Raw genomic sequence first — 13,226 nt, 5'->3', positions numbered from 1 at the left:
TGACTGCCTGTGTTGCAGGGTCAGTGTGCCAGGCGGTGTACTATTGGGGGGAAAGGGCCCGCTCTTGGAGGGGCCCTATCCGAATACGCTGGCGATGTGGGGGGCGGTGTCACTAAGTGACCGCCTGGTGGGGTCTTGATGCCTGGCGTCATTGACCTCTCCGGGCCCCCCTTTTTCCAGGGGATCCAGTCCCTTCAGTGGGTCTGGGTCTTCCTTCGCGCTCCGCTGCTACGGCTTTGCCACAGGGTTGAGTTTGCTCTTGACTCCGTGATTTTGGGGGCAGTAACGAGGGTTGTTCCTTCCGTTCGTTCCCTGGTGGCATGCGGGTTGTGCGTGTGCGTAGTCGTGGGGTCAAGCCACGATCTGCTCACCCTGTGCTTTGAGTGGCTTGAGTTCCTCTTCGCACGGTCGGATCCGTCCGCAAACCAGGCCCACTCGTGTTTGACAGCCACGTCGCGGAGAATTGGAGAATATTCTAGCAAGAGTATGATATATTCATTGCTGCCGCACACTATGACAAGCCGCCTCGCTCTCAAGCCTTCATCTTGCTAAACCTGGCTGGCTCGGAAGCCATAGAACGGGAAAGGGCATTCGTATACGGACCAGCCCTGTACGATGGAGACGACGAGCAGGGAGAAGAAATAGTCCCCGCCCAATCAAGAGAAGACCCGGAGTGTTTGAAGAGGAAATTCCGTGAGTTATGCAATCCACAAACAAACGTCACTATGGAAAGGCACAAGTTTAATACAAGGAGCCAGAAACAAGATGAGACTATTGAAGCCTATGTCAGTGATTTAAAAATCAAAGCAAAGAGCTGTCAATTCGGAGATTTGCGCGAAGAGCTAATCAAAGATAGACTTGTGTGTGGCATAATAAATTATGGCATGAGGAAGCTACTACTCCATGACAGCAAACTAACTTTAACCAAGGCAGTGGAGACATGTCAGATCCACGAAATGACAGAACAACACACTAGGACACTGGCTGCACCAAAGCAAAGCACAACCAATGTAGATAGCCTACGGCACAGAATAAAAGAACGTGTTTACAAGAAGAAGCCAAATACAGAGCACTCAACTCGGTCCATAGCCAGCTGCAGCAACTGTGGAGGCAGCCACGAGCCCAGACGAGAAAGGTGCCCTGCATTCGGCAAACAGTGTCACGGATGTGAGAAAATGAATCATTTCAAGCAGTACTGCAAATCCACTCCAGGGAGTCACAGAGACAATCCACAGTACCAATACAGAAAAAAGCACGCTGTGAACCAGATTGACAGAACAATATCGTCAGGCGACAGCGACGATTCGTTCTACTGTGATGGAGTCACAGTAGTGACAAACACAGTCAATACTGTGGGATCACCAGCGACACAAAAGAGTGAAATATTCTGCAGAGTCCAGGTCCACGGAATCCCCGTCGAGCTCAAAGTGGACACCGGAGCCAAGTGCAACGTGATATTTCGCAAAACGTTCAACCAAGTGAAATACAAAGAGAGAGTGGATCGCTCCAGGACAGCGAGGCTGGTTGCCTACGGAGGAAATGAAATACACACATTGGGGACAGCAACCCTAGCATGCTACATAACAGATAAGTCCCACTCCCTACAGTTCCACGTGGTGCAACAAGACGTCCAGACGCTGCTGGGTTTACAAGACAGCCTTAGCATGGGACTGGTCACACTCAGTAAGGAGATACATCAGCTACATCTGACAGACGAGGAAAACTTTTCACACAAGATGTTCTCGGAATATTCAGACCTCTTCAAGGATGAGGTGGGTAGGCTCCCCTACACCTACTCCATGAAAATCGACCGAGAGGCCACGCCTGTCGTCAGGCCAGCACGCCGGATCCCAGTCGCTATGCGAGAGAAGGTTAAGATGGAACTGGACAGAATGGCAAGCACAGGCATCATAACACCAGTCTCAGAACCCACTGAGTGGGTATCTTCAATGGTAGCAACCCACAAGAAGAACTCAGACGATATACGCCTCTGCATTGATCCACGAGACCTAAACAAGGCGCTCAAACGCCCACATCACCCAATGCGCACTGTGGAGGAAGTAGCAGCGCACATGCCAAACTCAACCGTGTTCTCAACACTGGACGCCAAGAACTCTTTTTGGCAAATACCGCTGGATCACAAATCATCGCTACTGACCACATTCAGCTCGCCATTCGGACGATTCCGTTTCCTCAGAATGCCCTTTGGCATAAGCAGCGCCAGTGAAGTCTTCCAACACACAATGGAGCAAATCTTCGCAGGATACCCCTGTGCAGTGATAGTCGATGACATTATCGTTGGAGGAAGCAGCGAGAAAGAGCATGATGAAAATCTCAAGAAAGTCCTCGACAGAGCATGTGAAGTCAACTTACGGCTCAACTCCAAGAAATGCAGGTTCAGACTGAAAGAAGTTGGCTACGTTGGACACCTGTTCACAAGTCAGGGTCTTAAGCCAGACCCATCAAAGACGCAAGCGATCAGCGAGCTGCCTGCACCAGAAGATGTAACGGCCCTGCAGCGATTCCTCAGCATGGTAAACTACTTGGCCAGGTTTGTCCCAAACTTCAGTGAAATCTCAGCCCCCTTGCGACACCTAACGCACCATGACACGGAATGGTGTTGGTACAAGCAGCACCAAGACGCATTTGATGCGCTGAAACAGTGTCTCTCAAACCCACCCACGCTGATGTACTACAACGTCTGCAAGCCTGTCACACTCACGTGCGACGCTTCCCAGTATGGCCTAGGCGCGGCGTGTCTACAGGACGGTGTCCCAGTCGCTTATGCATCCCGCACCTTGACGGAGACGGAGAGGCGATACGCACAGATCGAGAAGGAGCTTCTCGCAGTAGTGTTCACGTGCTCCAAGTTTAATGACTACGTATACGGAAAGCACATCCTAATCGAAACAGATAATCAACCGCTGGTCACCATCCTGTCAAAGCCCCTACACACGGCTCCAGCCAGACTGCAGCGTATGATGCTTAGACTCCAAAGGTACGATTTTGAGCTGAGGTACAAGAAGGGGAAGGACATGTATCTCGCGGACACGTTGTCACGTGCTCCCAGACAAACCACAGACAGACAGAGTCGACCAAGCGCAGGGCGAGGGACATTGTGTTTTGGCCTGCCATGGCGAAGGATATCGAGGAGAAAACGGCATCATGCCACGTCTGCAACAGCACAAAACAACACCAACAAAGGGAGCCACTCAAGCTGCATCCCATTCCAGACTTACCGTGGTCAACCGTGGCGACCGACATCTTCGAGTGGAATGGACGTCACCACCTAGTGCTGGTCGACTCATACTCAGGTTGGTTCGAGGTGGACCTGCTGCGTGACATCACATCCAACACAGTGATAACAAAACTGAAAAGACACTTCACTGTGCATGGAGCCCCACACAAAGTAATATCGGACAACGGGGCCCAGTACACAAGCCAGCGCTTCAAGGAGTTCGCCTCGGCCTGGGACTTCGACCATGTGAACAGTAGCCCGGAGTTCCCGCAGGCGAATGGACTAGCAGAGAGAGCTGTGCGCAGCGCAAAGCAACTCATGGAGAGGTCCAGACGGGACGGAACAGACGTCTTCCTAAATCTGCTCAACCTCCGTAATGTTCCATGTGACCAGTCACTTGGGTCACCGGCTGAGCGGCTCATGTCAAGACAGACACGTACCACCCTACCCATCAGCAAGACACTACTGGTTCCTAAGGCGAAGGACAACAAGATGATCAAAGCACAGCTCGAGAAGAAACGCAGCATTCAGAAGTCGTGCTATGACAGATCAAGCAGGCCCCTCCAGCCACTGGCACAGGGACATGTAGTGAGGTTACAGACTCCACGTGGATTCGACCGGATGGGCACAATCAAGAGCATCTGTAAGGAACCAAGGTCCTACGTCGTGGAGTCAGAAGGAGGAGAGTACAGAAGGAATCGGAGACACCTTCTTCCCGTCTCGGAACCGGAACCGCCACAGGGTGACCTCAGCGACCCCTGCGACCCCGATATCACTCTCCAACCTCCGACTGGCCAACCCGAAGGCAACAGTCACCCTGTCACCGAGAAGGCAGACGCTCAACAACACGCCCAGATACAAGAGACTGTTCAAAAGACTAACCCGCACACTCAGTCTCCGTACATCTCACGGGCAGGCCGCGTCTGCAGGCCAAACAGCAGATATATGTAGTGTTTGTCACAAGGACTGTTAAAAAAAAAAAAAAAAAAGGAGTAATGATGTTCATACTATACACCTGTTGTGTATTACCACTTGAAGTACAGTTAACCTGTGGTTTGTTCAAATAGCCACATGCTAGATATTAATAGTAATCACTTCATGGCGTAATTTGTTATAGCCTACTAGCCTGTAGAGCATTGTTAGTATTTACATTAGAGCACAACTTAAGAGGAAGGATGTAGAGCATTGTGCTAGTCTGATACACAAGCTTGAGACGTGACGGCCCCCATACTACTCTGACGTCACTCAGGAAGTAAACACCGGTCAGGTTAGCAGCATATAGCACTAGACTGTATCGTATCGTATCGTCCCTGTAAGATACTTGTATTAAATACCCATCTACGCCCACCTGCCTACCTCTCGTTCTTTCTACATCATTCACTTGTCACAAAACAGTCACATCTAGAGACCTCAAAACCTACTCTAGTGAGGCCTTTAACCTAGAACTGGAGAGCCTGGATTGGTCAGAAGAGCTCAGTGGTACACTAGTTGAAGAAACATGGCTTGGTTTCAAAACCAAATTCTCAACAGTACTGAACGACATGGCCCCCCTAAGAACCACCAGGGTAAAAAATCGCGCTGAGCCGTGGATGCACTCAGAAATACTGACCGCTATGAAAACCAGAGACAAAAAATGCTACGAGTTTCGTAAAAGTCAGTCAAAGCTTACCAAAAGCTTGAGCAGTGAACTCCAAGCCCTATCCCCCCGCGTGAATATTAAAGGCAACCAACTTGTGTTCAGCTTTTCTCTGATTGGCCACGACCCCACGCCGCTAGCCCACCCCCTTTTGCCGCAAGCGCGGCAGGAACCTTCAAGTTCCCTGGTGCAAAATAAATCTGGTAGTTGGTTTATGACGTTAATTAATAATAAACACTGTTAGGACTCTTAATAATAAACACAGTTAGGACTATCTGACTCTTAATAATAAACACTGTTAGGACTATCTGACTCTTACTAATAAACACTGTTAGGACTATAAACACTGTTAGGACTATCTGACTCTTAATAATAAACACTGTTAGGACTATCTCGATTCACGCGTCACTACTGTAACTAGAAACTCTGGGTGTCACTGTACATCAGTGTGGAGGCTTGACGCCTGACTGATTAACTAGAAACTGTACGCTGTAACGTTATATGTTATTTCGCGTTTTTAACGTCAGTCACTGTACATCAGTGTGGAGGCTGACGCCTGACTGATTAACTAGAAACTGTACGCTGTAACGTTATATGTTATTTCGCGTTTTTAACGTCAGTCACTGTACATCAGTGTGGAGGCTGACGCCTGACTGATTAACTAGAAACTGTACGCTGTAACGTTATGTTATATGTTATTTCGCGTTTTTAACGTCATAAACCAACTACCAGATTCACTCGTCACTGTACATAAGTGGAGGCTGCTGAAGCGCCAGCGGGGCGATGCAGTGGTTTCTCCCCGGCTTCCGTGCGCCGCCGCCGGCTTGACTCGGTCCAGCTCCAGCAGCAGCGGCCGTCTTCCGTTGTAGAAACCCTTTCAATGACAGAGCTCTCATATTTTGCGAATGCATAAACTATATCTTAAATTATGGCTATGTGTCTAATATGGCTGTCGCTTATCAATGACTTCGCAACAGCCATATTAGACACATAGCCATAATTTAAGATATAGTTTATGCATTCGCAAATATGAGAGCTCTGTCATTGAAGTGGGTGGTGGCAGCGTAACAGCGTTCACCCTGATGTAAAGTAGCGATTTTTATTGTTTTGTCATGACAAACCAATTACATAATCCCAACATATGTGTAAAGAAACAACATATTCCAGTTAACGGTATATTTTAATGATTCATTACGGTATAAATTAGGTTAACTGGAGCTGCGTATAGCTGGCTCTAATATTTGCGAATACAACAGCGTTCACCCTGATGTAAACAATTCTACAACGGAAGACGGCCGCTGCCGCGGGCGGCGTAACTCTCTGCCGCGCGGCAGCGCGGTCACGTGGCCGTGTGGCCAATCAGAGAAACGCTGAACGAAAGGCTGAACACAAGTTGGTTGCAGTAGCGGCTCGTGGATGCTTCGCCACTAGGGGCGCTATACCAAACATTTTGCAAACATGTACAGTACCACGCAACCGACTCATGGCAAGACATGAGCGATTCGACTCACGCTCACGGCAATGAATCGGCTCTTATGAACGAGTCGCTCAGCTGTTACTACAACAACACACAACCAGTCAAATAAAGTATAGTCTAATTCACAACTTGAAACACAATATATAAATAGAAAAGTTAGAAACAAAACTCGCTCCGTCTCCAAACACACGCAGATCTCTCCCTCTCTCCTTCTCTCTCTCACACACAGCGCAACGTGGAATCGATTCGTTACACAATCAGACCTATTATATACCAAGAATAACTTCAGTATGAGTACAGGGCTGTACACATATTTTGCATATTGTTAAACGAGCCAAGGCTAGCTATTAAACTATCGATATGAATCGAAAATCTGGGACCCTGATGTAAACAAGACAAACGTCTTTCTCTGGTCTGCATCCCCTTAACAATTGTGTGTATTGAGCCGTACTGTATTGTACCCATTCTGCAATCTGTTAATAAAGTTCTCATTCATTCATTCATTCAAACATAGACGATATTGAACAAGCCATAATCCACGTATTTTCAATCCAAAAGCGAGAGAGAGAGAGAGAGAGAGAGAGAGAGAGAGAGAGAGAGAGAGAGAGAGAGAGAGAGACTCACTGTTTAGTTGACACGTCCAGGGCAGGAGGGCTTGCCTTGATAAAGTAGTGTATAATCCACTGTTGATGTATTCCAGACCACTGTCCACTGTGTCCAGACTGCATCCGCCATATAGCTTGTTAGCCAAGTGTTAGCTTGTTAGCAGTTAGCAGCACCACACAACACAAGTACTTCATTCCTTTGTCCATTTCCGCTCGAACAGACTGCAAACTACCTGGCGTTCTATCGCCATGCTCTAAGACAAACTCTAACCTTAACCAACTTTGAAAGAGTGCCTAAGCTTAACAGTCTAAATAACTTGCAGTCACGGCACGCTCTAAGACAAACAGCTGCCTGCATCACCAACCTAGGAATAAGCTAGAATTGGAACATTAGAAATTGGATTCGGCCAATCAGAGATCGTCTCTGTGAAATTCTGCTACGGAAAAAAATACTGGCGTCGGCCAATCAGAGAGCGTCTCCGCGAAATGCGGCTACAGAAATTCTTGACGCTACTGGCTAGACCGCTTCAAATCGCGCCCGGATTCCAACATAATAGTCATATTTCAACGCACAACGCGTTATGCACTGATTGGCTGTGACGGATACAGTGATCAAACTGTGACGCGCACTCAGAGCGCTATCGCGTCTAGCCCGGGCCGAGAAATACGAAAAAATTAAAAAATAAAAAAAACGTCACTTCCTGCTCAGGAAAACGAGTGTTTTTTATTTTAGATAATAACGTTATATTGTGCATTGGAAATACAAACATACTTAAAATGAGTAAATATTATTCATTTTAAACATGTTTATATTATTTATAGGGCTATAAAACAAAAAACTAAAACGTTTTATTTTCTTCTTCTCTGATTTAACAGCAGGTGGGGCGGCGCCCGTGCGCCCCTAGTGGCAGAGCCGCCACTGGTTGGTTGCCTTTAATATTCACGCATCCCCCCCCCCCCAGTGAGCTGTGGTGTTCCACAAGGAAGCATACTAGGACCGCTACTGTTCCTAATTTATGCAAATGACATGTCGTCAGCTTGTGACTGCAACTTGTTCCTGTTCGCGGACGACTCAGCCCTGCTGGTCTCTGACAAGAACAAGTTACAGGTTAAAAAAAACCTCAGCTCGGAACTAGGCAAAATCTGCACCTGGCTCGCTGACAACAAACTATCATTATTGTCTATATGAATTGAAAATGGGGGACCCTGATGGAAACAAGACAAACGTCTTTCTCAGGTCTGCATCCCCTTAACAATTGTATGTATTGAGCCGTACTGTATTGTACCCATTCTGCAATCTGTTAAATAAAGTTTTCATTCATTCATTCATTCATTACACCTGGGTGAAACAGAGTCCATTCTCTTCGGTTCAAATAACAAACTCAGCAAGGCCGACGGCTTCTCAGTTACAGTGGGTGACAATATTGTCACAAGGAAAGATGAAATTACATACCTAGGTTCCATCCTAGAGGGAAATCTTTCCTGTGACAAAATGGCATCCAATGTAATAAAAAAAAGTCAACCAACGAACTAGATTCTTGTACCGAATCTCCTCTCTGGTAAACAAGAATACCCTGAGGACTCTGACAGGAGCTTCAAGGGTACTACGACTATGCTTGCACCTCATGGTACCAAAGCACCTCAAAGGCGCTAAAAACAAAATTACAAACACCACAAAACAAACTGGTCAGACTACTGCTTGACCTTACTCCTAGAACCCACCTCACCCCTGCCCACTTTGACAACCTAGGATGGCTTAGAGTAGACAACAGAGTACAGCAACTTGCAATGGGCCTGGTCTACAAGATACACTACACGACTAAGGTACCCATGTACATGTCAAAATACTTCCCAAAGGTCAGTAAATACCACGACCACAACACCAGAGGGAGCTCCACAAATCATGTTAAACCCAGATTCGGCTCAAACAAGGGACTAAACACCTTTAGCAATTATGCCACATCAATGTGGAACGCCCTACCCATAGCTGTAAAGGAATGTGAATCACTACCCACTTTTAAAACCACTCTCAAGGAGCACCTACAGGAGACTGCAATTCTAAACTGAAATATCGTAACCCAACCCCCTCCAATGTACAGTAAATGTCATAACCCAGTAATACACAAGACCCTCTTCTTGGAACCAAGTAAGGTTTCGTCGATAATCCAATGTACAGTTACCCCCACGGGTCCCCCCCCCCCCCACCCCACCCACCCAACCACCTCCAATGTACCGTTCTCCCCTACACAAATATTCTGTGCAAGGCCTCTAATGGAAATCATTTAAACCTTTATTGTTTTCAAATGATTCCATTATATTATCTCCTCAGAGTTAAGAGTTAAGGCTCAGGTCAAGGTTCTGTGCCTCATGTGTTATTCATAAGATTCAACACAGATGTAAAGAGACTTTCCAGAAAAATACCAACAAAAACCACCATCAACAACAACAACAACAACAACAACAACAACAACAACAACAACAACAACAACAACAACAACACATATAGAGCACTTAGCTACAGAACAGCTCATCTTTGTTTTCACAAAATGTGACAAATCGAATGGAGCCACACTATTTCCCGCTAACAAATCAAATCACCCCTCTGGCCCGGACCTCTCCAGTGGAAATGTTGTTCCAACATCTCAGTCATCCAAGGCATGTTATTTAAAAATATATAGCTTCCACCCCTGCCCCATAATAACCGGACCTAACGGAAATACACCACGAAGCATTATGCTATGCACTTTCTTGTCTATCAATGCAGCTAGTAACTGCGTTGCTTTGGGACTTCCGTGATCTCTGAAAAAGTCCTATAAAGTAACATCCTCTCTGCACCGTAGACTGTCTCCTCATAAGTGCTGCATCCCACTTGTCCCTCTGCTCGGAGAGATTGAATTTCTGTGAGATAATGGAAACCGGGAGAGTGCTGTGGGACCTCCTTTTCCCCCCACAACAAACATTTAATTACACAGCAGTATTTGGGCACCGTTCCACATTATATGGAAACCTATGTATGTGTTGTGTGTTGTGCTATGAATATGCAATGCCTTTCAGTGTGATAAATTGAACGGAGTGTATGTTCTGTATGTTGCGAAAAGCCATGATCGATCTAGGGATCACCCAGTCTGCTTTCCTTTGACATAATGGGGCTTAATTGACCCTAAAACGGGGCAAATTGATAAGACCAGCCCTTAATTGCTGGCTCTCTGCTAAGTCCCTCTGGAGCTATTTAGCATGAGGAGAAACTCACAATGAAGGATGTCTATGGATCATCTACCCCAACCACTATAGGTGTGTGTGTGTGTGTGTGTGTGTGTGTGTGTGTGTGTGTGTGTGTGTGTGTGTGTGTGTGTGTGTGTGTGTGTGTGTGTGTGTGTGTGTGTGTGTGTGTGTGTGTGTGTGTGTGTGTGTGTGTGTGTGTGTGTGTGTGTGTGTGTGCGCGTGCGTGTGTGTGCGTGCGTGTGTGCGTGCGTGTGTGTGTGTGTGTGTGTGTTGCAGAGTGAGAGCTGAGAGCTCACACCAAACAGAGGAAACACCTTCAGGTTCTAATAGCTTTTCCTAACTTCGTTGTGTATCCTGCTAAAGCGCCTTGTGTGATTCTTTCTCTCTCTATCTTTTGCCTATTTCATGCCCCCCCCCCCGCCCCAGTCCTTACTCTCTCATTCTGTCTCCAACCTTCTCTCCTGCTTGTATCTTGTTCTCCCTGTCACTTTCCCACATCCACCCATTCTCGTCCTCCTTTCCGTATCTCCAGAGATGTCCTCACTTCTGAAGGAGGAGATGCAGAGAGTTGTGTTCCGACCCGCGAAACAGAGACTGGAGGAGTTTATAGAGATTAACGAGCCGCCCCAGGGAAGACATTTTCTCTGCATCTCAGGTAAACAACAACATTCACTCTGTCTCTGTTGACTTTAGGGAGTTTTCTTTCAAATATTCTGTTGTTCTTTTTGCAAAGTAATATTCTGATATCTGTGGTTATGGAGATATAATTCAGGAAATGTGATGAACGTGGATCGTCCTTGTCTAGTGTTGTATTACGGTCAGAAACAAAATGATGTATGTGAGCTTCGAAAACCTTCACGCCAACACAAATATGACTGCTGATTACATATCCAGTGCTGCACTGCATCTGTTTCCCCTGAGAGAGAAAACAACTGCTGTTTCCCCGCTGTTCTGCAGTTGCAAAGGGCAAAGAGATACACCTGAGTATAGTGAGATGTCAGAAGACTCAGAAACCCTCAGCGTCCGGATCCAAGAGGTCCCACATTAAACGCACTGGTTTGGAAGACTCCTATCAGAGGACAGAGATCTGGTCACTTCAGGATCTGGTTCTCATTGATGGACGGGACCCTGATGTGGTGAGAGAATATTAATAAAAAAAAAATCTCTTTGCCTGCTGCTTCCTTCTGTAAATGTTGGGAATAATGGTTAGGCTCACCCATTAGAGGGGGAAAATGGGAACGCTTTCTCAGGGCCCAAAGGTCAGTGAATTCCACAACCACAACACCAGAGGGAGTTCCACAAATCATGTTCAACCCAGATTCGGCTCAAGCAAGGGACTAAACACGTTTAACAATGTGGAACGCCCTACCCACAGCCGTAAAATAATGTGAATCCCTACCCTCCTTCAAAACCGCTCTCAGAGAGCAGCTACGGGTGGCTGCAATTAGAAACTGGCCCCGGTAAATGTCCAATCCCCCCCCCCCCCCCGCCACCCACCCAACCCCCTCCAATGTACAGTTTATTCCCCTTCGAATGTATATATATATTTTTTTATGATCTCTTTCTCTTAAACAGTACTGTATATTTGTATGTCTTGTATGTCATAAATGTCTTGATGAAACAGTATCTGTATGTCATGTATGTCATAAATGTCTTGATGAATTGAAAATGGGGACCCTGATGTAAACAAGACGAAAGTCTTTTTCTGGTCTGCATCCTCTTAACAGTTGTTTGTATTGAGTGGTACTGTATTGTACCCATTCTGCAATCTGTTAATAAAGTTTTCAGTCAATCAATCAATCCCAGCTGCTTTACAGTTGGCCTATGGGGGTCAGTATAATGTATGTTTTATATGCTATGAGTTAACTTAAGCAGGTTTTGGGAGGGCCCATTCACTGGGCTTTTTCAGGGGCCTTGTCATTTCTGTATTCAAGCCTGGTAGTGGTGACCTGGATGGATGACAAACATTTAAACTGTCTCCCCATTTCCAAGAATTCCTGATTGGTGATTCCGTGTAGCCTATCTCACACAATATACCAGGTCTGAGAAATGTCCTGCATGGGAACCAACTCATGCATAATCTCATCTAATTTTGCCTTCTTCTCTCCTCCTGAAGGATGACCCATGTTTCCTGATGCACTTCGACAAGGTGCGCTCAGTGACTGCCATTAGCTGCTCAGCCAAATACGCCCTGGTGCGTGCTCTGGTAGAGCTTAGCGAGCAGCTGTGTCAGAGGTCACTCAACCTGGAGAACTTCGACTGGGCCTACATCAAGCCCACCTCCTTCTACACCAACAGAGGAGACTGTGTTGTCCTGATGCAGATATGCTTCTATGCATTGAACCTGGTCTGTCTTTCCATGTGCCCTGTACCCCTGGACTGAAAGCCTACTAGTGTCGCAGTGCATGTGTGAAAGCAGCTTATGTGGGGCTGTGTGTTTGACAGAGCAACGGTATGTGTGTGTGGGTGTGCGCGTGTGTATGTATGTGTGTGTGGGGAAGTTGGGGATTCTGATGTTCATGTGCTCATGCAGGTTGGTGAGGTGCAGTGGATTTGTGGATGTGTTTGTGCGACTATAAATGGTAGGTCTAATAGAAAGGAGGTACGCGGGGAGTGTTTGTGTGTCGGCCATGTGTGTGTCATCATGTATTCCACTGAGGCTGTGATCCCTACTATCACCAATCAGCGTCTGGTATGAAGGTTCTGCTCCTTGGTATCCTCATTTGTAATAAAGGCTTAATACAACTTCACCACTGCCAAGACAGAGACCTGAGTCAGCTATCGAGCAGGGTTGGGATTCATTAATTTCAAAAGTTTTACAGAAACTACTGTTTCTGTAAAAGGCCTTAAAATACACCAGGGAAGTGCAGGTTTGTCCCAATGATCAGTACTTCCTGAAAAGTCAATCAAGTCAGTCAGTTGAAGTCCAGCGAGAGGTAGGAAACCACAGTTTGCAGGATATCAGTAACCTATCTCTGCATAAAAAATATAAAATAAAAACCTGTCACTGAGGAGGAGGGGGAAAGCACTGTAGGAGGGGATGTAGAT

General features: G+C 46.6%; 1 protein-coding gene across 1 annotated transcript; it reads left to right on the top strand.

Moving 5' to 3' along the window:
- Window positions 1–10,712: 10,712 nt before the first annotated feature.
- Window positions 10,713–12,561, top strand: exoc1l (exocyst complex component 1 like; the record flags this gene model as incomplete). Its single annotated transcript, XM_084317948.1, has 3 exons — window positions 10,713–10,833; window positions 11,136–11,314; window positions 12,295–12,561. 3 exons carry the CDS (start codon window positions 10,713–10,715, stop codon window positions 12,559–12,561), a joined length of 567 nt encoding a protein of 188 aa, XP_084174074.1.
- Window positions 12,562–13,226: the final 665 nt, after the last annotated feature.

Source organism: Notolepis coatsorum (genome assembly GCF_963971535.1).
Source record: "Notolepis coatsorum genome assembly, chromosome: 7".
NCBI lineage: Eukaryota > Metazoa > Chordata > Actinopteri > Aulopiformes > Paralepididae > Notolepis > Notolepis coatsorum.
The sequence above is the reverse complement of the archived record's forward strand: the minus strand, read 5'-3'. Positions and strand labels throughout refer to the sequence as shown.